This window comes from Ambystoma mexicanum, chromosome 8, assembly GCF_040938575.1.
Source record: "Ambystoma mexicanum isolate Mex_15411 chromosome 8, UKY_AmexF1_1, whole genome shotgun sequence".
Lineage (NCBI taxonomy): Eukaryota > Metazoa > Chordata > Amphibia > Caudata > Ambystomatidae > Ambystoma > Ambystoma mexicanum.
The window spans coordinates 539,330,424-539,356,727 of NC_090929.1; the positions used below are offsets into that span (position 1 = coordinate 539,330,424).

At 46.1% G+C, this 26,304-nt stretch overlaps 1 protein-coding gene across 3 annotated transcripts in view; it reads left to right on the forward strand.

Annotated features, from left to right (window-relative positions):
* Positions 1 to 26,304, forward strand: part of CCDC27 (coiled-coil domain containing 27) — a 617,891-nt gene that overhangs the window by 471,118 nt on the left and 120,469 nt on the right. For all 3 annotated transcript variants that reach the window (XM_069610244.1, XM_069610243.1, XM_069610245.1), the window contains one exon: positions 869 to 946. In XM_069610244.1, the coding sequence (XP_069466345.1) occupies positions 869 to 946 (78 nt within the window). The remainder of the gene's footprint in view (positions 1 to 868; positions 947 to 26,304) is intronic.

A 26,304-nucleotide genomic window follows, 5' to 3' on the forward strand; every position in this document is an offset into this window, starting at 1 on the left:
AGCTAAACCTTTTTGATCCCATCGGTTGCTAAATTCATTTGCTCCATAATTTTGCACAAGGGCACAATTTGGACAATATGGATAATCTGGCCCCTGATTGTCAAAAGAGAGGAAAATATGCACTAATATAACATTATAGGCCTCAGGAGGGGGGTCATTATCGCGGGAGAATGAGCCGTCACAACTTTATGGCCATCGCAAAGCCGAGGGCCATACGTTGGGGAAGGGTCATTATAAGCAATAATGACCCCCAGGCCTCTATCCGATCAATAAGTCTATTAGCAAATAGCAGTAGAATCAATACATGTTTTGGAGTTTTGGTGGTGAGGTAAAACTGTTACTTCAATAGTGAGTAGTATAAATAGTCAAACCGAGTTCGTAAGTTAAATGTGGTTTTATGTTTTAGTGTTTATACAACAAGGTGGTTTTCATAAGCTATTTTTTTTAACTGCAAAGTTGGTTAAACTGGAATCGGTTTAACATAAGCATGGAGTAGGTTTCTTGTAATAGTAAACAATTTACCTCTAAGAAAGTAAAAGAATATTCCTATGTTTGAGCTTTCTCTCTGGTTTGTTAAATAGGATATTGCTGTGAAAAATAAGTGCTCCCCGAGAAGAAGTATCTTGCTGAAAGAAACCTTGCCTGGAAATTGCATTGTGGTTTCCCTATCTGCTTTTGACGTCAGTATGTCCAGAATGCAGTAAATACCTGTAGTTATTGACTATGCACTAAACATTCTGATTGGTTGAGAGGAGGTGAATAACGATCTCCATGTTCTATGAATGTTGTAGCTGGCAAAGTCTACTTTAAAGAGGTCCAATGCACTTTTGTGAAACAACTGTAATGGGTACTTTTCCCTTCCTGTTAGTTTTCTAACCTGCGGGACGAACGGAAACATGAAGAAATGTTGGCGGCCATGGAGAAAGAGAATTACAGTCTCCGACAGGTAAGCCTGATTTACTAGTACTTTAAACAGTTCTGCTGTGAAGCAAGCTGGAATGTGCAAGCAGTGGGAGGCAGATTAGCTGGCTAAAATGAGGGCAGGCAGGCCTCCAAGAACGAAGAGTACGAAGCAACACACCACACTCAAACGCTCCCCTCTAAGGCAAGACTCCTAGATAACCTTCCTCATGGGCAATTTAAATAGCTTAGTTAAGACACATGTACCACTGTGCATGATGTTTTTAGCAACAAATATCTGGCATTTTGAAAAGAAGGATCCGGCTTATAGGTTTTTAGATGACTTTCAGCCTTTAATGTATTTATTGAAAACAAAGCCTGTAGCCAACGCTCTCAACCTCTTTATGATGTGTAAGTTGGTCATGGATGCTGTTTCAACCTCCTTGATGCATGTAAAAATAACAGGCTGCATTCAAGCTTGGCGTTCCTTCGGGTGCTTAAAAGGCATTTATTTGGAAACAAAAGATATCTATCTATCTATCTATCTATCTATCTATCTATCTATCTATCTATCTATCTATCTATCTATCTATCTATCTATCTCCCAACGGTGTTAGCAGTCTTGTAGAGCAAATGACAAGGCGAAGAGAGAGCTAATGGCAAAAAGCATGTATCTGAGCCTTCAGGGAAGCCATCTATACTGAAGCTGATTTCCATGTATATTCTCTGTTGATATTGACCATGTATTTTTCAATGTTATCATTGTATGCTCTCCCTCAAACTGTGATTATTTTCTGCGCCTCTTTACAGAGCCCCCAGCACTCTACTGGCCCCCACTTTTCCAGTGCCCCCATTCTGAATTGTCCGCTGCCGTGGAATCCCGTTTCCTCCCAGTGCCCCCGTCAACCCATGCTTCCCTGCTTGCTCTGTTTGTGATGTTCCTTCCATCTCCACCCTCTTGTCAAGTCCTGTTCCTTAACCTTTGCAAGAGCTGCTGAACCCTACAGACCCACAAAGGTGTCACGCTCTCAACTAACTTAATTTGCAGCTGAGTTCGACACACCCTTGAGGGAAAGGGTAATTGGATATAATAAAAAAACTCAGACACTGGATCTCCAAACTCATACTGGTATCTGCATGGATGAGAATAGAATATACAATGTAAGTGCACCCTTCTTCCACCTTTTTGTCTCAAATTCCCAACCTTAAGAGAGACAATGCCTGATATTCCTCTGCTGCAGCTTAGAGGAATATACTGTATTTAACTTGACGCTCTACTCTGCTGAACTGTTTCTCAATCTCCAGCCAAAAGCTGACTGAAGATTTTGTTGAAATGAATTCTTCCTTAGTAAACTTCTTCCTGTCACAATCTTTAGGTCTCTCTTCTTTCCTGAATATCCTTTTAACTTAAGGTATACTAAACCGAAACTCTATATTTTCCTATTTATTCAGGCTAAATGCCCTAAACCAATTACATTGTTTCAGGTCAAGATAAAACTTTGCCATGTCCCTTGACCTTCTCTGTAACCAACCTACCTAACTCTCTGTCATCTTTAGAACGTGTAAACCTTTCTCTAGATTTTAGAAAAGCTTGTGTCTTAGAGTTCAACAGATAGAAAGTCTGTATATAAACCTCCAGTCACTGCGCACTACATGCTCACAAAAAAAGCTGTCTTTGATCTTCATTCGCTGCACTGAACAAAACACACGCCTCTCACTTTCTTCCTCGATAAAACGCTGGGATCCAAGAATGCTGCTCTGTTTCCTCACCTCAAGCATCTCACTGCCATCTCGAAACGCTGCTTAGTTTCCTCACCTACCGATCTCTCAGCCTGGATTGTGTAAGGAACTCATGATGGCAACAGTAAAGACAGACACAAGTTATCACAGTACAAGGGTGTTTATTAAATTCTATAAATGGGTGAGAAAAATACCTAATCTAAACCAAAATCTAAGATGGGAGCAAGCTACAACCATCAAATAATAATAAGGCAGTCCTAGTGGCGTCTTGTGAAATAAAAAGGGCCTATACTAAAAAAAACTATTGCCAATCCTTACCGTTAAGTTCCAGAATAAGTTCCAAAATAGTGTGGGATAATGTTCACCAGAAAAGAAAGAAGTGTTCACCAAATGATATGTCAGGATGGTATAGCTGGGGTCTCCCTTCCCCACATTTTAAGCACGAGACAAGGCGGGACTCACACCTGAGCACAACACACACATGGGCTTCTCCAACCGAGGTAACAGTTCTTTTCAGCGATATCAGCACCTTCTGCGGCCAAGTCTCTTGCCTCTGAGGGTTCCTTTCCGTAATCTCTTATGTTGGGTGATGACTCTTCACCCTTGGATCTCCCTCAACCGGGCTCTGATTCTTTTTAATGTTAGCCTCCCTAAGTCGGGTTTACTACAGCCAAATACAAAGTTCACTTTGCTTTATCACAATGCAGGATTCACTTCCCTTAGCCTTACTCCTGGCACCCCTCCATTGGGTTCACATGGCCATTCTAACACAGTTCACGATTTTATCATCTAATCAGAAAGCAGGGTTCCCTTCCCCTAGCTTTCTTTTGGCATCCCTCCGTCGGGTTCACACTTGCCACAGTTAACAAGAAAATCATTGTAGAACTTCTAGGTTCACTTCTTACCTAAGTCCAGGCCGCAGCCCCAGTAAGGCTTTCCCTAAAACTCCCAGCCAGGCATCACGCAGTCCTATTAACACAATGTTCTCACAGTTGTTACTGGTCACTCTAATTCGTAGGCATCCCTCAGTCGGGTTCATATTTGCCCCCAGTAACACAGTTCACTTTGTTTCCTCAGTGTGTCAAAGACTTTCGATTGTACAAGGGTTTTGCTCCACCCTTGTATGACCACTTTGACCTCTTATGCCATCCTCTCCGAGGGCCTCTTGGTATTTGCAATTTCCACAAAGGGGACCAGCCAGAGTCCTTCGAATGAGCGCCTAGGTGGCGCAGGACCACTCTGCTGCTGGTGCTTCACTGGGTTTTCCCTCTTCTCAGAACTTCTCACTCTCAGGGTCTCCCTCTGCCGGGTGCAGTCCCCCAGGCCCCCCTCTTCCATGCTCAGTCCTTCTCTCCTTGCTTTAAGGGTTCCCTCTGCCAGGTGTGGACCCTATTTTGCTCCTACTTCACAGCTCCCCAACATGGCAGTCCATGGCTTTGGGAGCTGCAGCAGTCTCACTGGGGATGTGTCCTGAGTTCAGGGCCTCATCGCCTGCCCCTCGGAGACTTGGGCTTGCCTGCTGGGCCCAGGGGAGGAGCCCTGGTGTGGCCCTGCAAGGAGATCCCAGCTTCCCCTGGTTTTGTCTCCTGGTGGTACAGGTCTCTCCCCTCACTGCAGCCTCTCCTGCATACAAAGGTCCAGTGTGGTGGTTCCCTCCTCCTCTTCCTCCTCCTCCTACTCATCTTGCTCCTCTTCCTCCTCCTGCTCCTCCTCCTCTTCCTCCTCTTCCTCCTCTTCCTCCTCCAGGTCTCCCAGGGACTCTGCAGCTCAACTGTTCCTCCTCTGCCATCTCAACGCCTTCTAGCATCCCAATCTTGCTCAAAGTGTGCTCTCCTGCTCCGCCTTTTATACTTCCTGGGAGTCTCAAGTGGAGTCAGGTGTGAGTAGTTAGAAAAAGAGGCGTGACCTTGCCTGGCCTCATTGGCGGGACAGTCCAGTCTTAGTATGGCATAGTCTCTCAGTGGTGTTGTGAGAGATCTTCATTCTTTCAGCACCCCTCTTCCTCGTCTCAGTGTTTGTAGAGAAAGCCAGTATGGAGGTATTGTGGGAGTTGTTGTTTTTCTGATCAATTAGGAAAAACTGTGTAGGGTTTTGTCCAAATAAACAGGGTGAGTGTGTGGCGGTAAATAAATGTGTTGGTGTGGTTTTACAGAAAGGTATGGCGGCATAATGAAGGTATGGGGGCATAATGGAACTGGTTTGACAATATGCTATTTCAACTGAAGCAATGTCTGGTAGTGGCATATCTGAGACGGGGGATAGTCCTGTGGTTGTAATACACGACATGGTAATTGCAATTTCTTTCTCCTAGGTTTCCCACGCCTCCTTTCTGTGTTGGTACCTGTTGAAATTAGGGGTGGGGTACCGGGACAGGATTTAGAATAACCTATAAAAGAGAAGGAAGTGTCAAAAGGGGGGAAATACTGTGTCTTGCCATCGGATGTCTCACCCCCATTCCATGAGGACCCCTCTCCATGTGATCGTCCCGCACTTGTCCACCCCCAGGGTTTGAATCCAAGGGCAATGGCCGTGCCTTGTCCCCTGAGAAAGAGATCCCCAGGGTTCTGACAGTGAGACGCCTTCAGGTTTCTCACAATCGCGACACAGTTCCTGACCTCTTCCGGTCTTCTCTACGCGACGTATGCTGGCCTTATGAAGTGGAAGGAAAAAAGTACATTAGTGGCACAGCGTGAAATCCGACCCCTTCGGCAAGAAGAAGAAAGCATGCACGGCAATGTCAACTCATTTATTTCACTTTTTACTTCCTAACGAGTCGACCGGTCCGACATCTTTTCATTAAACTATGAATTCAATACTAACTTAACTAAGAAGATTCTTTCTCATTAAAACTACAGAATTTAACTTAGCTTTTGGTGAATATTCTTATCAATGTTTTCTTTTCTTGAATAAAGATGCTCTCTCTCTTTTCTTTTCTCCTTCTTGATGAGCTGTGTTGCTTCTCTGGAAACCTAAGGCCTAAAAACTCAGGAGTTAATTAAAACATGACCTACACAAATGACAACTGTAATGAAAGCCAGTTTAGAATGTTCTGTTTGCCCTTTGTCCTTCCATCCTCCAATCACTAGTCCCGTTCCTTCCCTCCATCTTGGTTCGGGAACCTACCAGCTCTCTGAATAAAATAGGTCAAGGCCCAAACCAACATCAAAGGAAGCTTACAGTATAAAAACGTTAAGATGAAAAAATAACATAATATACATAATGCTAAAATGTATAGAAATATATAGAGACTCTAATGTGCATGTTATCTATTGTGCATGGAATCTCCCATGAAACCTGACACCTCTTCCCTTGTGTCCCTAACGCACAAAGATCTAACTAGCAATGTGACATCAGCATAACCCTGGGTGCATAGACACACATCTCTGCCTCTAAACCTTGCTTGCTGATCTCCCTCTACCAGATTACATCTGGGAAAGTCTTCTGCTACATTTGGTCTGATATACTCATATACGCTTATTAATGAGCATTTTTTCTGTATTCTTGTTTTACAGTTATTAACATTACACACTTCAAATTTAACATTCCATAAAGAAAGAAGTAAAAATGAAAGCAAAATACAAATAAAGAGATCAAGAGAAAGAAAAACATTGAAAACAAAATATACATTAGCAATAGAAATATATGTTCTTAAACAATACAATTTTAATGAAAATACAAATGAACATTAATGTTGCAATTACATTCTAGAAATTAATCATATTAGTCATTCGATGTGTGTTCCTAAAATTCCGAAACAATTATTTGATGATTAGATATTCAGTCTTTTACAGATAATCAGTCGTTTACCTTAACCCTCCTTAACCATAACCCTCTCTAGCTGATAGCCTGGGCTTGCATGGCCCATCATTGCATGGAAATTTCCTATTATGCCGTTATTTGGCGTTTATAAAGCCTGTGATATGTAGCCATAAAACCCTCAATGCAGTTGATAATATCTACGAAGATCCACAGACACAATATGCCCAAAAGGCGTTGCCTTCAATGTTCTCAGTTGAATGAACAAACTTACTAAAAGCTCTATTATAGGTATCATGCAGAGCTGGACATTGGGTGAGTAGGTGTCTTGTTTAATAAGTCTTAAATTCCTTGAATGTTGTTGTTCTTTGTAAAATGCGAATGGATATCTCACACATACTTCGGCTGCACTCTTCTTCCTGCCCCCTTAACACTCTGATGATGTAATGTTGTTATCCGCAATCTCTTATATTCTACTTCCTCCCTCTCAACCTTTGCTCTCTTGTGCCATGAGGGTTTTTTTTGCCCACAAGTATGCGGCTTTTATAAATCACCAACAAAACAGAAAGGATGCTTTAACTATAAAAAAGGCAAAGCTGTTGCTTTTGCCAATGCTTGTTTACCATCCCTTTCACTTAAGTGGAAGTACAAGAACGCCATAAGTTGTGGTGGTGGTGTCTAGGCTTGCTAATGTGTATGTAGGTCCCAGATACAGACGAATGGCCAATGAGATGATGATACCCGAAATGGTGGCTGTCTCGGACGGTAGCTGCCTGCAATAAAGAAGAGCTTTGGTGTCAACGAGGTCTGCTAAAGGGCTTGTGATTTGTAGGTCACAGATACTGAAGAATGCCCCATGAGGTCATAAAACCTGCCAGGGTACAGTTGGCACGCCACAAGAAAAAAACAGGGGCTATGCAGTTTCAAAAAATGAAAATGTACTTTCTAATGGACACTATCTCTTCTACAGATTCTTATTTTGGAAATGTCCATCCTATTGGGTGTAAACTCTGAAAAATGTCAATCTTGATCACTCAGTGCCGTGGCCCCACCTATACCTGCGGTGTCTAGAGAGCATTCTTGTGGCCTCCAACAGAAGTGGCAGTGTTCATGGTATAAGTGGTGCCACCGGGCCTGAGTGTGACGATTTCTTTTCCAACACCACAGTTAGCTGGATTTTGGAAAACACTTGGAGTGTAGGACAGAAATGGTAACGAAAGTATGATTTTGGCTGCTTTCATTACTCTCAATTGGCAATTTTTATATACGTTTTCGAGAATGAGAAAAACCATGCAGCAAATGTTCCAGGATGACATCCATCACTGACACCCATGACTGTTGCATATGGTGGTTGGGTTTTCATCACAACAGCAAAAGCTATGAGGTCTGACAGGGCTGAATCTCAAAGGCCAGGAGCTACACGGAGAGCCGACTGTTCATGTCTGCGATGAAGACCTAGGAGACCAACCTGCTGCCGGGTGGTCTCACAAGCTCTTAGAAGCAAGAGCATGCCTTGGAAGCAAGAGCATGCACACTCAGATCACTTGCTGGGGTTGGACTCCGATCAGAGTCCTTCTGCCGGCTCCAAAGAGAGAAACATATGAGGTCTCAGTCCAGGAGTGACTCCATATCTTCGAAGCATAAGCATTCAAAAAGGAAGAGCAAGGTGGATTTTTTGGCCAATAAACCCCCAGTCAGGCCACTGGTAATGGCTGACATGCAACACTGGCATCTCTCGTCAGTATGGGGCCAATAGCATCAGGGAATTTGGAATCCTTCCAGCATTAAATGTTAATTATATTTGCAGAGCTGTGCCAACAGCGATCAGTGCCTCCCACCATGCCTGCTGAGTCAGGGGGATCATTAGAGCTGGTGCCACAGGACCCTGTGTTGTTGGAGGGCTCCTAACACCACTGCCAAATATCAGGAGGCTGTTATTGTTGACATGTTCGACAGGGACACCTCTATTCATTCTGTGCATTTGAGGACAGTGATAGTGATGTGGAGAGAGGACAGCATGAGACTGACAGCAGTAAGAATCCAAAGATGTTGTGATGTCTGAGTAACTGATGGAGACCCCTGGCCTAGAGGCACATAGGAGAGCGGTTGCGTTGTTGGGTATGGATGGTGAGTATGGCATTGTTAACTGAGAGCATCTCAAGAAAGCTCTAGGGAAACCAGGCTTGGTGGAGTGGATGAAGAGATCTGCAGCATGCGAGTGACCTGGAAACTTCACCTGAGATTCCATCCAAATGATGATTATGTGGCCTATGTGGGCAACTTGAGGCCAGCAGTCAAAGCGATGGACATTGAGTTTTCGATTCCTTATGAGTATGGTGAGAGGGACAAAATCACAAATATGATTCAAAAGTGTCCTATTGAGAACCAGCCTTTTTCCTACGGTGGGAGTGCTTTAAAGATCTAATCATTGACATCTGGGAAAAGCCGGTCTCTGAACAGAATTATGCTGCGGAAGCACAGAACAGTGAAGAGGGACCCAACAAATCAGTTTGAGCACCCAGTGGCAGACTCACTGGTGGTGCATCCTGACAATTCAAGGGGGTGCCCAATTGTTTTTCCTTCCCTGCCTCCAGATAGTGAGTCAGATGCTATTGCCAATAAAATCTTAACATCTGACACACTGGTCTTAGTCTGTTAATACAATGACAATGCAGGAAGATACCCATTTGCCTTCTGACGGGTAGTGGTGAAGTCGATTACCCAGCACGTGGACAGCTCAGAACTAATGAGGGAGGGGGTGGATGATCATAATGAGTTTTTTAGGCATATATAGAGGCATTTCTAGACACTGTGGAAGTAATGCGTAACCCCCCGGCCCATATATGCCCTGTTAGCTAGGGGGTTATGCATATATGAAAAGTATACAGATAAATTAAGACAAGACACATTAGGAGTTTTGTTTAAAGATTTTATTAAATGTGTATGGTCCTCATTACGACCCTTGCGGAATACGAAAAACGATGGCGGAAATGTAATACCGCCATCGAATACCGCCCGTTGCGATCATGACCCGTCACCGTAAAGTACGATGCCATTAGCGACACCGTAGCGAACGCCAACGCTAACTGCACCAAGTACGCGCACGCGCGCCCTGCAAAACCGCAAAATCCGCCATGGCGCAACGGTACGCGAATGCTGACCCCAGCGGACATTCACCTAACGCCATCAAGCATGGCGGAAAGTACCATTCCGCCATGGCGAGAAATACGGCATCGCGAACCAACCGTAATGGCCCTACTGAGTGCCTGTACTCCACTCCCTGGCCACATTGCACAACTCCTCGTAGGCGCAATGCAGTCACACCATGCAACCAGCGAAATGTACAAGTCACCCATGCATGCCAACGAACAAATGCATGCAGGGGCCCCAAGTGCCCTGTGAGTGGCCATCCACAATTGGCAACACACCATTGCCGTACTGATGCAGCACAGGCATCTGAAGGTGCAAGTACACCAAAACGAACAGAAAATTCCATGACACAAAACAACTACAGTCCCCCATCGCTTGCCACCAGTGCAAATCAACATCCAAAGCAGTAACCTGAGGGAGACTGCACCAGCCCTGTACACATGCCAGTAGTCAAACCAACCATCAGCATAAGGACGTACCACACAACTGTACCCAGAAGCCGGAACCCAATGCAGAACACCTCACAATACATCGCGCCACAAATCGGAATATGCCACATTACTAGCAAAGAATAACGCTACACGGTAAATATCTGAATATAAATTTAATGCACATCAAAATCACCAAGCCCATACAGCCATTAGAACATAAAATCACAAATGATCAGCATTACTGTGGGCTGCATCCGCAATAAATGACCAGCTTCCCCATGTGTGACGCCCTGTACCTTCATGGCACACAGGAGCTACATCAACGTCCAAAAAGGCAACATGGAAGCGCCTAGGACCGCAGGGCCGTCCCATGAAGTAGACACTAGTCCAGCTGGAAGCTAGGTATGCTGCACCTAGCCACTAGTACTGCGTAAGGGCATGTGGGCCATTGGCGATCGTCCCATAAGATCGTAATGGTGCTCCACTGATTAACTCGAAGCTGCAGGTGTCGACTGTAGAAGCCATCTGCAGGAGTGGCGTACAGATGGCAGCGGCAGAAGGGGAGGAGATACCTGTCACCCAAATGAAAAAAATGATAGTATGGGCATCCGAACTCCATATGCATTAACCACTTCATTCAACACACCAAACCTACAACCATATGCATGCTAGCCCACTCATAAGGATCAATTGCACCCAAAAATCACTTGCGAATCATTACGACACAAATCGAGGTGAATACACTATTTCAAACGAGTGTCTGTGTGCATGCGCCTGTCAGAACAGGATCGATCAGATGGGATCATCAACGTGCATAGACACAAGTGATTGAAGGCGCGTCGAGACAGGGAGGGTTCAACAAGGGCAGACAGACGATGGTCCCACTATGGCAGCCTTGCATCACATAGCGCAGGGGAAGGGGACAGATTTCAAATAGGCATGTACATGGCAGACTCCCAATTAAATCATCTTTCCATGCATCCATTCATCATTCCCTCATCCCATAATGAAAACGCCTGAATATTCACTCACATAACATTCGAAATTTCCATAGAGTCTGTGCGTAATGCAGCCTTCAAAATCCACTGTGCTCCTGCCCGGATTCCTTGTGTAGTGAAGTCACATGTATTTGGGAACGTCCTGCCTTATCGTCCACTACGCCATGGCACATCCCATTCAGACCATATCAATCATTGCATTCCCGTCATGGGCCCTGTCCCAAGGACATTCAACAATAGAACGTTACATTTCCAGTCAGACCTGTAGGCGTCTCGACGCCGCTAGTTGAAAACCGAAAGCGCTGTCCTTCGAATTCCTCATTTGCAACATCACGTTGAAAAGGCATCTGTGAGCGCTTGTATTCACAAATACATGTATGCAGTGCGGCTGTGTGTGAAAATGGTAACTGGCCTCAATCACTGATGGGACTCCCCGCCGTCGGAGGACGTCGGTACAGTGCTGCATGAGGGTCCACCGTTGATCGAACACTACATTCCACTGACCCTTCACAAGTCTGCTCGCGAATGCAAATATAGTATGTGCAACAATGGGACCATAGCAGAATTAACATATAAACCAATATTCCACAGCCATCGGGATTAAGAACATGATTGCAAATGCAAGATGCCATGCGTCGAATTGCAGCGTCGTGTGCGGGACGTGCTCGCACGAAAGGCATTGCAGCTGACACAGGTGGAATGAATCACCACAGGTGAAGGCTATACAGCCTGAAAACACATAAATTGCATACCCAAACCCCTCCCACAACCACACCCACTCCAGAATGCTACCGGCAGGACTAGCGATGTTGGGCCTGGGGGACCTGATTGCACTGCAAGTACTCCAACTTCAAGAGGAAGACGAACGCCAACGACTGCAACAACCGGCCGCACAGAGGAGACGCAGGAGGAGGAGGAGGAGGGCAAGGCATGGCCAGCAAGCCCCACCAGCACAGCCACTACCACCACGCAGGCAGCCCGCAATCCCACGCCTCCGAGCTAATCCGTTCAACCTCACAGCTGAGCAGATCCACACCCTCTACCGTTTGGACCGGGACACCATAACCGCCATTGTCGACATGACACACGCTGACCTTGTCAGCATGATAGATAGCCCAACCGCCACCCCACCCCTACTGAAGGTGGTGTCTGTACTCCACTTCCTGGCCACAGGCACCTACCAGCACACAGTCGGAAAGTTGCATGGCATTTCACAGCCACTATTCTCACGGACACTATTCCAAGTGCTTGATGCCCTCCTGAAGCACTCAGACGACTACATCACTTTACCACGCTCGGAGCAGGAGCTAACAAACACAAAAGTGGGATTCCATGCACTTGGCGGCATACCGGGTTGCATTGGTGCCATCGACTGCACCCATGTGGAATTGGTTGTCCCACATGCCATGGAGGCCCAGTACCGCAACCGGAAACAATATCATTCCATCAATGTGCAAATGGTGTGTGACTCCAACAGGATCTTTACACATTGTTCTGCCCGATTTCCGGGATCAACACATGATTCTATGGTCTTGCGGAACTCTAGAATACCACGCTACATGGAGCGACACGCAGGGCGCCGATCCTGGCTACTCGGTGAGTCTCATTTAATGCATGAGTATGTGGGGTAGGTGATGCGTGAATGACCTGGCAGGAAGGGGGGGTGCGTACGTAGCAATGACATTCTACAAACATCCTTTCTTGTCCACATACAGGTGATTGCGGGTATCCACTGAAGAAATGGCTCCTTACACCAATCCGGAACCCACAGGACCAGCATGAGGAGGACTACAACCATGCCCACTCACGTACCCGTGTGGTCATAGAACAGGCATTCGGCCTACTGAAGGCTCGTTTCTGCTGCCTCAGCAGGTCTGGCGGGGCACTCCTGTACCGCCATGAGAGGGTGGCAAAGATGGTCATGGCATGTGTCATGCTACACAACATGTGCGTACGTAGGAATGTGGCCATGCCCCCCGACGCAGAACTGCTAGCACCTGAAGATGGGCATGATGAGGGTGGGGATGTGGCAGCACTTCAAGGGGTCCGCGAGGCACAGGAGGCCCGTGAATTACGGCAGAATCTCATAGATGCATGCTTCTAGCACTCACGCCTGGTGGCTGTTACATGGACACGGGACTTGTGGCACTGTGTGTGTCTGGGACATGCACAATATGGACTGTACGCCAGGATAGGCCTCGTACACAGAGATCAATGTCCACACATCTCATAGGATGAATATGAAGATTTGTATTGCAGATGTGAGAAGACATTACACACCCAATCGACCCGCCACCCAAAGAAGCCCAACACACCCCCTCCACCCTCCTACCTCCCCCCCGAACACCAGTGTCCAATGACGCTCATTGTCAGTGGGCAGACGCTATTGCAAGCTCCCTCTCCGGGTATCAGGGGCACCCCTGCCTGTGGAGCGCCGGGTCCTCCCAGATCTACGTTGGGGGCTGCCCTGGACGGAACTTGCAACGGATGATGTCTCTGCCTGCTCACGTCCATGCATGTCCCTAAGGGTTTGTGAGAGCTCAGTGAGCACACGGCGCACAGCGGCAAGTTCACCACACACGTCTTTGGACGTCGCATGCAGTTCACCCCTCAGGCTCTCGGTACTTCTCTCCATTTGTGCCCTTAGTGTCTCTGTACTTCGCTCGATTTCTGCCCTAAGTGTCTCAGTAGATGTTTCAATGGCTGCCTTAGAACCCCCACATTCATCAGCATGCTCCTTGAGGAGCGTGGCCATTTGCTGCTGTTGCACTATCATCTGCTCGAGGGACTGTTGCCTCTGCTGGGCCATGCCCATTTGCGGTGGTGTCACAGAGGGGCTGGACGCCTCATGTTGCCTTGCAACAGGCCTTGTTGGGGTTGGCCAGTCGTCGTCTTGTGGGTGCCCCTGCGTGGTGTCCTCATGGTGTACGGGATGAAACATACAGGGGGATTGGGACAGGTCATGGATGGACCCTACATCTACAGCACCGTTTTCTGTGTCGGAGCATGCTGGCATGAAAGCAGTGTCACCTATGGTGCTGCTGCCACCAGAAGCAGTGCCTTCTGTGGCATCCATTGGGGGGACCTGTGGTGCTGCTGTTGTGGACATGCTGGCTGCTGGGGTGCCTGTTGATGTCCCCTCCAGTGTGCTGCCACTCGATTTGTGCAGCTGCCGTGCCTTGATCCGTGCAGCTGAGGTGGAGGGTCTTTGGCCGTTGGTCTTGGCCCTCTTTGCAGGTTTGCTGGTAGGGGTGTCCTGAAGCTCGTCGTTGGAATCGGACCCTGTGGTGGAGTAAAGGAGGGCGAGCGTTATTCATGGGTCTGTGGTGATTGTAATGGCAATTGTATCACATGCATTGGGGTGGTACCTGGGGGTGATTTGGGTCAGGGCCTTGGAGGTGGTCTCATTTTTGTGTGCATTGGGGATGCTGTTATTTTGCAGTCTGCAGTTAGGGTGTGCATGCTGCACATGTAGGGTGTGTTTTTTGGTTTTTTGAATATTTAGTTGTTTGATCTGACTTTTAAGGGGCGCTGTCATGGCATTGTATGTGGTCGTTCTCCTGAACATGTGTTTCTATTGCACTATGGGGACACATGGTACTTCACATGGTTGGTAATTGGGGATTTGCCATAGTTTTATTTGGGCCACCTACCTGATTCTTCTGATGTCTGCACTCCTTTCTCCATCCCTCCGACTCCCTCTATGCTCTCCATTCCGATGGTGGAGGCACAGATTTCTTCCCAGGGGGTCAACTTGATGGGTGATTCCGATCCTCCCCCGGTAGCTGTGGCAATGTTCCGGTTGGCAGAGAGTATGCTCCGGACGCGTATCCGTAGGTCGTCCCATCGCTTTCTGCATTGCTGTGGGTTGCGGGGTGCGGTCCCCACCGCACTTACCCGCTGTGCCACCAGCGCCCATATGGCCTTCTTGTTCGCAAGTGCCGTCCTGGTCATTTGCGTGGATAAGACGACGGCAGCGTTCTCCTGGAGGGTCTCTGTGAGCACGGTGAGTTCCTCGTGGGAGAAGTGGACCTGCCGCTTGCGGTCGCACGCTTTTTTAGCAACTTTTCCCATATTTATTTTTTTAACTGGGGTGGCTAACGGGTTGGGATGTGTCTCAGGGTCGGATTTTAATGGTTGTGTTGGGATTCTGGTTTTATAGGTGTACGGCGTGCTGTTTCCCGTTCCGGCCCCATGTTTTTACTTCCGTTTCCGTATATTTACGGTGACCGTATTTTGCGCTGACCGCTCATTACGGTGACCGGTAAGATGGGTGGCGGAATTGCACCTAGGGCGACGTACGACGGCGGTAAGGGGCGTTTTGTGGTCATTTCCGCCATCGCGGACTTTGCACTTCCGCCATGGCGTAATGCTCGTGCCCGATGGGTCAGAATTAGCCGCACTTTCCTCCATCGTGCAGTGGCGGAAACGCTATTTACGCTATGGCGGTCATGTCAGTTGATTTCCGCCAGGGTCGTAATGAGGGCCTATGTGTTTTACATAGACTGACTTACCTGACCGTACCAGGTTCCCTACCATGGGGGACACATGGAACCTTGCGGATGAAGGACAATGGCAGGTCTCCCCTGCCAACCAACAGAGACATGAACTGGACTCACCTGGGAGAAGGAAAGGAAACGTTGAAAAGTGACAGTTGAAGGAGGAAGCAAATAGAGAGACAGACAAGAAAGCAGGATGGAGCACAGAAAGAAAGGAAAAAAGAGGGGGTAGCAGGGGGCTCTCTGAACTTGCTGAGCCGGGCTGTGTCTGTCAGATGCAGCCCGGTAGGGGAGAGGAAACAGCCCAGACTGCATGCAGGGAGTGGCCTGGGTTAATGAAAATGCCTGCACCTGGGCTGTGTGTGCAGGGCGGACCCTGAGCAAGATTGTGACCAGGGAGGCCTGGTGCCGTACCCGGGCGGGCCAGAGGAAGAAAAAGTTCTGGGCTGTCTCTGCTGTGCCCCAGTGAAAATAACTGGTGGGGGGGGGCAGTCTGGGTGGCCCAGAGGTAGGTGAGGTCCTGGGCTGCATGCGTGGTGCAGCCTGGGTGAAGAGCTTTGTCGTTCAGGAGATAGCAGGGCGGGCGGTGAAGAAAAGAAGACCCCGGCGTCACCAGCAAGAATGCCAGCACCACTAGAGGGCCTGCACGGCATCCGCTCTCCCCGGGGTTAGATTGGGAGAGTGGCATAGCAACACTTACCTGGAGCAGCTGCCGCAAAGTCCTAAGCGGCCGGGGCTTAACGCAATGTGCACTACTGGGGATAAGATTCCTCCTATGTAGGCGGGCCTGGGTGGTGTCCAACTCTTCCCCCTTAAACACTGCCACAGAGGAAAAGAGGAGGGATATGAACTGCTGCACGCCTGGCCAGCAGGCAGTGCAGTGCAATCTGGGCTCATAAACGCCCAAGAAGACATTTGAGGTTGGTATAGTCTGAAACAAATAAGAAAAACACCACCACAGAGGAAAACATAATCCATGTTGCTAGAAAGCAGCAGCACAAGGGCTCCCAACGCCCTACCAGTTGCATAAGGGCTCCCAGAGCCCTAACAGCCCCATAGGGGCTCCCAAGGCCCTAGTAGGGATTCTCAACAAGATGTCCTGTGACAGCCACCTGAAGCACAGCAGGGAGTTTGAGTGCAGGGGTACAGTACAGAGCAGCAGTGATGGCAACATTAAAAGGTACTGTACTTTATTGATTTTGACTGTGTTCAGGACTGACCAAAATGACTGTGGTTAAGTTAATAAGGGCAGACTGCAGCTTCCAAGGTTATTTGAAGTGTTGCAATGGAAAAGTACATGTGGAAAGTATTGTGGAATGTAATAAGATGGATGCCTAGGGTGAAGTAATTGATTACCTGCTTAAGGTTAACATGAATAGGGGTTTGAGCAGTGGGGTATCTCTTATCTATATTAATGCATCAGCAAACATGGAATGAGTAAATAGATGGGGGCAGGTTGTGTTGAAGGAATTTGATATGTCTAAGGATTGAAGTTTATTTTATATAAAAGCTCACATGGGCACCAAAACTCCCCTCCGGTGTACTGTGCCTTATTAAGGTCAAGGAACTCAGGGTGTGGCCCTTCTCCTGTATTAACCCTTTTATTTGCAGGCTGCTTAGCGTGCCCCACCAGAACAGGTGGACTGTGATGTTGGGTTGGTGTCCTTGGGGTTTCGTCCATTTCCTGGCACGGAGTATCTTTAATACTAGGCTTCCCGGGCCAGGGGGAAAAAAACAGAGGCTACAAATGGCTAGGTTGATATCGACGTCAGCAAGCAGATCCCTAATTTGGCTCTCGCTGTCAGGCTATTCTCTGGATGTCGAAGCCAAAAGAATGGATCTGCCTTTCGAAGAGGAGGATAAGATGTTTGGAGAAAAGGTGGATCAGACATTTGAAAAGTTGAAAGAATCTAGACGGACTGCCAGGTACCTGGATTTTTTTGCCATGCTGAAGCAATTTTTCACAGCACAACAGTGCAGGTCAATGCCAGTGACCAAGAAGACTTGTTTCAGGAGCAGGACTCCTGTGAGTGGTGAGTTATTACTTAAGAAACCTGTGACAGGTAGGGGTCAGAAGAAAGTGGCTAGCCAGCCAGTGGCTTGTTAGGGGGCAACTGTCCCAGGAAAGCTATGTCGATGTGGCCTTTGAACATTCTACGCCAGTTAGGGGTAGGCTGGGAGACCCTGTTATGGAGTGGAAAAATATTACCATGGACCAGCAGATTGTGAAAAGAAATTACAATCTTCCTTTTCCCAGATTGTCCACCACAAAAACAGAACCAGGAGCTTCATCAGTAACGGCTGCTTGAATAATTAGATAATATAGGCCAAAAATGGGCCATAGCAGTGCCCAAAACAAATACCTTATAGTAAGATATTTTCTAATCTTAAAGTATAAACCAGGAAAATAAAGGCCCATTTTTGATCCAAATGCATACATGCAAAAAGAAAAGATCAGGATGGTGTCAATATCCCATATCAGAGTGGCAATGTTAGGGAGAAACTGGATGGTGTTTTTGGACTGCCAGGATGCATATTTTTATGTCCCAAATTCGGCAGAGCACAGAAAGTTCTTTTGCTTTATGGAGACAGACCACAATTGGCAGTTCAGTGCTCTGCCATTTGGTTTAACATGTGAACCTAAGGTTTTCACCAATCTGATTGGGGTGGCCGCCGCACACTTGTATCTGGCAGGTGTGATGGTATACCCCTACCTAGATGACTGCTTGGTGAAGTCAGAACAGAGTGCTGGCGGTACTTATATGTGCCAGATGGCAGCTGCACAGTCTGAACATGAAAAAAATCAAATATGCAACTGACTATTCAACTGCAGTTTATCGGCACAGTGCCCGACCAACACAGTTGAAAGCTTTCCGCTTCCAGAGGGTTTCAGGCAATCAAGAACATGCTGGCCAGCTTGAAGCCATGGGGCAAGACTGCAACACGGGTGTGCCAGAGGTTGTTGGGTCTCATACATGCCTGTATTTTGCTGTTTCTCAGGTGAAACTTGGTATGAAGACATGGCATTGGGACAGGGTCCATGGAGGACAAGCTGCTGGTCAGTGAATAGGTCTGACAAACCTAGCTGATGTCTGGGGGATGTGTGGTGTGGCACATCTTTAGACCTTTTAACATTGTCCTGGTGCATCTGATGCCCACCTTCCTAAGCTGTTAGGGATTGTTGAGTGAATCTTTCTATGATAAAGAGTCTGATGAGGAAATGGCATCCATTAGAAGAACAAGCTATGTACCTTACATGTAGTGTTGGATCTGATGGATGTCTCCTCTGCATATCCCATTTCTGCCTGCCCTACTCCCCTCAGTTGTCTCAGACTTCTCCCAATCAACATGCGATGGAAAGCATCCAGGATCCTGTTGGGCTCAATCCGGGATGCTGTTGGGCTCAGACGAGGAAGTGCCACTTATACCCTGGACACTGTCATTTCCAGGGAAGGTCAGGGCATGTGGGCATGTGTGAGCATTATTTACATTTTTCTGATGCCCATCATGTAAGCTAGACATTTAAAAGTCAATTAATCTACAGAGGATCTAGCAGAATTAACATCACCTGTAAAATACGTAACTTGTTCTTATTTTAGTTATCAGCTTCCTTGCCACACCCGGGCCAACTAGTCCTTTTTCAGTATCGATTGCATGCCTCCCGCCACTCTCAACTGATAAATTCAGCAACCTGGTGAGCAACAGAGCGGGTTCCCCAGCAAACACCTGCCCACCAGACATCTACAAAGCCACCCTCACCCAATGAACACTGGCAGAATACTACCTTAACCTCCTCAACCTCTCACTAGCAACAGGATCATTGCTCCAAGCCTTCAACTCGGCCAACATCAAACCACTCCTTAAAGATAACACAGGAAATATGAAAGACCTTTCCAACTAGCCAGGGGTGTTGCTAGGTCTGGAAAAGACCCGGGGCTACGCTAATGTCGGGACTGTCGGACTGGGGCCAATAAACCTTGAAGCAATAAAAGCGCTATTTTCTGGAACTTCAATCAGAATTCGTCTAACAGACCAGGGACATCCACACGTATAGAGGTCTGGAGCAAGGACGTTTATTAGTTGCGATTTTGTTTAATCTCTACCTATCAGACCTGAAGGAATCACAAATTGCAGCAAAAGGTTTTTCCCCAAGAATTCAAGACTTCCACATACCATGGATAATTTATGTAGATGACTTGGTCATTCTTGATCTGACTTCAATAGGATTGCAGCGAAGCATGAATACATTTTGGGAATACACACAAGAGAACAACTTACAAATTAATATTGAGAAATCCAAAATCTTAAAGTTCAGTGCCGCACAAAAATTTGGGAGAAAATAATTTGTCATATAGGAAAGACCAAAATCGACAAATTAAGCACAATGAGATACCTCAGCGTACTAATGAATGGGAGCATAAACGATAAACCATGGCTGGACTTAGTAAGAGAAAAAATTATGACCTTAAGAGCACAAGCAAAGATCTTAGATAAGAGATATGGGGAGTTTACCCTAATTCCTCTGATTGCATTTCACAAGCAGAAAGTACAACCAGTGCTAACTTGGGGAGCAGGATCTGTGCTAAATCTATCATGGTCAACATGGAGCCGACTAGAAGGCCTGTTTTGGAAAGGAGTGTTAAGACTTCCAATGTGTCTACCAATTAGTACAATGAGATATAAACTTGGACTACAATCACTGAGCTCGATAGTACTGTGGAAATCACTGCAACTATATAGGAAATGTGAAACCAGAGATTGTGTAACCCCATTTGTGGTTTTGAGGAAACCAAAAGGCGAGAACACTGAATGGGCGCTGGAAGAGTGGAAAAAAAGTTGCAAAGATTGGTGGCATAACCTGGGTGGATCGGTCAAAATGCTAATTACCAACACAGATAAAATAAAACTGAAGTTGCGGCTTCATGATTGGATTGATGCACAAGAGGCATGACCTAAGTATAGACTGGCCCTCGATCTAAAATATGACAGAAGGGCATTAGGTGACCTGCCTGTGTACCTCTCCAAATTCCCTTTGTCATACCATAGTAATCTGTTTTTGAGATTAAGACTAAATATATTATCAACACAGGAAGTCTTGGTTTTCCGCAAACAGTTGGTAAAGGATCAAGGCTATTGTAGATATTGTAGTACCAAGACTTAGTATGAATCTTTATTCCATTTATTGGTAGAATGTAAGTCCCTAATAACGGAAAGAACCAATTACTTGAGTGCCCATTTGAAAGATTGTTCTCTCCTCCTGCCAACAAATGGTGGTGTTAGGTAATAAAGTAAGTCTGTCGTTAGCAACAAGACAAATTATTATCATATGAGAATATTTTGCTCACATCATGAGGTTGGAGTTTAACATAATGACTAAAATTGAGAGATAAAAGGTGATGTATTTTTATAAAGGTTTATGCTTAAAAAATAATAATTTAAAAAAAAGAAAATTATGCCACTGTAAAAGGCTTTTGTAAATCAGGCCCTTTGTATCCTTATTTCTATTTCTGTAATGACATTCTTTGATCTCTTCCGTCGAGGAGATTCTCTCAACTTGTCAGACTTTCTTTTCTTCAAAATATTCTAAGGGGATTTTGAGGGGGTCTACCCACTGCCATATGTGCAATGCCCGTTCAAACAGCCCACTGACAATCCGAAGATGACTTCTGGAGCTGGCCAGCAACAACTCCACTTCTGTCCCACTGAAACCCTGTGCCTCTGTCTTGATTTCAAGAAGGCCCTCATTAGAGTTTCACCATTGGACTGGTGTGAACAACCAGTCTTGAACCCTGCTATTTGCCTTCTGAGCCTTTGGAAGTGTGTCTCTGGAGCAATCAGTGGACTGATCAGCTCTCTCCCAGGCTACCTCACTGCAGCTGTCACCATTCCGAGTGTGTCCATGGCACTTGGAAGATTTTCAACTTCTGTAACAAGACACCTACTCCTGCATTTTCAACCTCCTTGCATTGATACAAGCTGTGCTAGGCTTGCTGCTTTGTTCATCAATTGAAGACCGCCTGTTGCCGCCTGATCATGGTGATTCCTGTTGAATCACATCTTCATCGCTCCCACAAGGTATCCTGAGGTCGTCTGCTGGCAGAGGTCTTCTTCTTCTCTTCATTGGGTGTTCTAGAGTAAACTTAACTGCCTGTTCACTCAATAGCCTACTACATATGTCTGCATATAGCCAGTATTACTAGCTGCTGAAGCATATTGACAAGGACTTTCAGCTGATTAGCTTCTGATTCGTCTGCATTGTATTATCCTGGTAATGTATACCACTTCCAAGGACTCTTATTAAATAACCTAGCTATGCAACAGTATTCACCTTGTGATAGATAACGCACCTTAGATATGGAAACTACAAGCCGTAACTGCCTAGGGTCGACCAGCCTAGCCCAAAACTGGCCTTTCGCTAACTAAATAACCTAACCATGTCTAGATCGCCTCCCCAAGCACACTTCATACAGCCTACCAAATTCCTCCCCGCACTTCAACACTCCAGCAATGCCGCAAAAGCTACACCCGAATCAGTTCATGACACTAACACTCCATTAATTCCCACCAAATGGATACTAAGGGCCTCATTACACGGATGGCGGTAAGGATTTACCGGTACCGGTAAAATACCAGTACCGGTAAATCCTTACCGCCTTACTACGAGGTCCCTTTGCGGGTTGGGGGATTTAACGCCTGCTTTCTGCAGGCGTTAAAAACCAACCCGCAAAGGGACCCAGGGAGCTAATTACGGTACCGCAATTTGCGGTACCGTAATTAGCGCCTTCCCCATTCCCATTATGCCCTATGGGGCAAAAATGGGAATGGGAAAGGGCAATGGTGGAAGGGGGAATTACCGCCCCGCCAACCTTGGAATGGGGCGGTAATTCCCCTTTCCGCCAAGGCGGTGGCGGTATTTTACCGCCATGGTTCTCCACCATCCGTGTAATGAGGCCCTAAAATTTGCCACCCGGCCCACACCCAATGCACCCTGTCCACTTAGTACTAGGATCTCTAGACTTAGATCACGACTCACAAATACCTCACCTCCTGGTACTCACATTAACAAAATTTTCAATGGTAAGAACTATGTGGGGACTTTCAATAAGGTCATCAAATCTAGGAGCCACAGAGGAAACAGCTCACTCTATATGTCTAATCCCACTAAGAGTTCCACGAGTTCATCTCCTGACACTAATAGCCCTAGAGTCTCAGACCAAGACATGATACCCACAACAGACTCTGCTCTCAATAAGATTAAACACTGTAATACCCCACTTCCTGTACCTGTCTCGATGCAAAGAAATATTGTCACTCTCTCAACTGAGTCCCCACCTATCATGGGCGCACATATAAACGCTAGATCTGTCATGCGCTTGACATTTCCGACCTCATCCTGACCAACAAACTTGACTTCTTAGCTATCTCAGAAACCTGGTTGCACGCGGCAGCAGGCCAGGCCCTATCACTGGCTATTCCAGATGATTATACAATTTTCAGAACAGACAGAGAAAACGCGAGAGGCGGCGGAGTAGCCCTTATCGCTAAAAACAACTAGGCATAATTGACACTCCCAAACAATTATTCTTGTCAGGAGAACTCCTCTATGAAATCACTACTTACTGCCGCTTCAGTCTTGACCATACACATGATACATAGACCGCCAGGTCCTACAACATCCTTTGATGAAGACATTACACATCTTCTGACTAGGAATGCCAAAACTGGGTTTAAAATTGTCTTAATGGTAGATCTTAACCTTGGTCTTAACGACCCCAAGGATGACAACACCACATCACTAGCTAACACTGTATCTGAGCTTGGTTTTCTTAACTGCATCACCAATCCCACACACAACAAGGGCAGAACACTTGACTGGATAGCAGATCAAAACTGTAATTTCAAGATCCTTTCAATACCCCTTGCGCCTGGTCCGACCACCACGTGATTACTTTCACCTTTCAGGATAATCCCATCTCAAACCAAGGGCTCAGCATGGCACTACCTGCCCTCACTAGAAGTAACCGAATATTACTGCTGAAAGATTATTACCATTACTCCACCTTATCACCAACCAACCAAACCTTGACAACTTAGACCCTTCAGCGCTGGTAGAGTTGTACAACCAGACCTTCTCGCAGGCAATAGACAAAGTAGCACCTTCAAAAATGCAGAAAGCCATAAAAACCAGGCCGACCTAAATACTTGGTATACCTCCAACCTAAAAAACATACGTAATACCAAGATGGCTGCCGAAGGGAACTGGAGAAAAAAAACCATCAACTACAAAGAAAGAGACATTTCTCACTGCCTTTTCTATCTACAAAGCCGCCATCCACCAAACAAAAAGCGACACCCTACAAGGAGACAATCGCAAATGCTAACTCAGGCACCAAATCATTATTTACCATCCTCAGAGAATTAGAATCTCTGGTGACCCCACAGGAACCTTACACTAAAGATTCATCTTGGTGCTCGAATATCCAAAAAGCACTATTTGATAAAATCTCTCTTCTTCAATAAAAATTGAAGCTAAAAAACTCAGCCTGCCCTTTGACCGCCAACACTTTGAACTTACAGACCATTGACCTACCCCCTTCGAATTTGCCCCTGTCTCGGTATTTGAAGTCCAAATAATTATCGGGATCCTCAAACTGTCTAGATGTCCAGGGGATATATGCCGAGCAACGGTCATCAAAGAGGCATCAGAGGAGCTTGCTCCTTTCATCACTGCCTTAATAAGTGCATCATTTGAATGTAGCACTGTCCCAACTAAACTTAAGGATGCCTGGGTCCTCCCACTTCTAAAAAAAACCAACACTTGACCACAACACTCCTACCAATTATCGGCCTATTACTACGGTACTATTGCTACTTAAAATTCTGGAAAGGGCAGCTTACCTGCAAATTCAAAATTTTCTAGAATCAAACAGCCTCCTGGCCCTTCGCCAGTCAGGCTTTAGACCAGGTCACGGTACAGAATCTGCTCTCATAGATTTAAATATACAAATGGATGAGATAAAGGACAATGGCAACATTGCCCTCCTTCTGCTACTAGACCGATCTGCAGCCTTTTACCTGGTCAACCATGAAGTCCTGTGCAAACATTTGACATCAGCGGCACACTTTTCCACTAAAGCATCATCATGGATTCAATCATTTCTCTCTAATAGAACTATGAGGGTATTCGCCCCGACGGCCATGGCTGACCCTGCCCCAGTGCTATGCAGAGTAACACAGGGATCCTGTGTCCCCCCTATTATGTATAATATTTTTACCAAGCCTCTATTCGACAACCTTGACAATTTGGTTGTCACCTACACTAACTATGCAGATGACACCCAAATTCTCATTCCTATTACAGGCTCCTATGACACTGATGCCAAACGCGTGAATTAAATTTATAAAAACATTCAGGCATAGATGTCCATTCATGGCCTCTGTCTAAATGACAATAAAACAGAGATAGTACTGATCGGATCCCAAAATCGTTTACATCAACTATCAGAACAGTTTGAATCCTTTGTCATTGATAACATCACCATAAAAGTCTCAAAAGAAGTAAAAACTTTAGGGATTTATCTTGACTCAACCCTCTCTCACACTAAACAAATCAATGGAACAGCATCTGTGGTGGTTTACACTGCCAAACGTATCACCGCCTGCAGGCCGTTCCACTCCAATGAAAGCTGTAGTACCCTCGCCACAGCACTTATATTATCTAGATTGGACTACTGCAATGCCCTATATATTGGGACTAACAGTCGCAATCTAAAAAACTACAAGTGCTACAGAACAATGCCCTAAACATCCGTAAAGCCAATCAAATCACTCCTGCCAGACAAAATGCCCACTGGCTACCAGTGAAGGATAGACTTGCCTTTAAGACTCTCTCACTAAACCACAAGTGCCTGTCAAACAAAGCCCCCAAATACCGAAACAATAAGTTCACAAATAAGCAAAACAACAGACTTACTAGATCCCCCCATGTCAACCTACTGACTATACCCAGATACAAACTAGAAAAAAGGGGGGGTTAGAGTTTCCCAGTACCAGCCGCTAAACTCTGGAATGCCTTGCCAGCAAACCTAAGAGCTGAGCCAGCCTTCTGGGCCTTCCGCACAAAACTGAAAACATGGCTCTTTGCACAGAAATGACAACGTTGATGCTTCCATGCCACAGGACCATTAACATTATGTTTTCATAGTACCTTATGTATGGACAGATGTATGCGTCACATTGTAAACAGTACTGTTAATTGTTTTTATGCACATGTATTACAACATGTTTCCCAGCTCTCCCAGCTGTGATTATGTATCTATATTGTTATATGTAATGAAACTTCTTGAACCGTACTGTAACCTGCAAACTAGTGCCCACATACCTCCGGGTTAGGTACGCTATATAAAAAACCAAATAAATGCTATAAGGTGTCTGGAACCGAAATCCTTCTCCCGTGACCGACCAAAACTGAATTCCATGCCCTAAATATACCTCTGCACCCACAACCCCTGGGACTTCGTCAGCGGGAGCAAGCACAGAAGACTGTGTCCCCAACAGAATGCGGAACCTTAGCAGTGGACTCTGCAGAAATCGAAGTCAGGGGGTAAGTTAATATACCTGTTTCTGTCCAGCCCCTGTCCTCCATAGGGTTACATGGGTGTAAAGTCCTGTCCCTTAATCACTCTTTCATGACTTTGGTGGGTGGTGGCCTAGTCAAGGATCCCTTCCTAGGCCTCTCCTATTGTCTGGGATTGAGTGTCTTTACTTATCTGAACTTTATCTAACTTTATGACTCTTTTAATCATAACCAGTCACATCGCCAATCTCTTA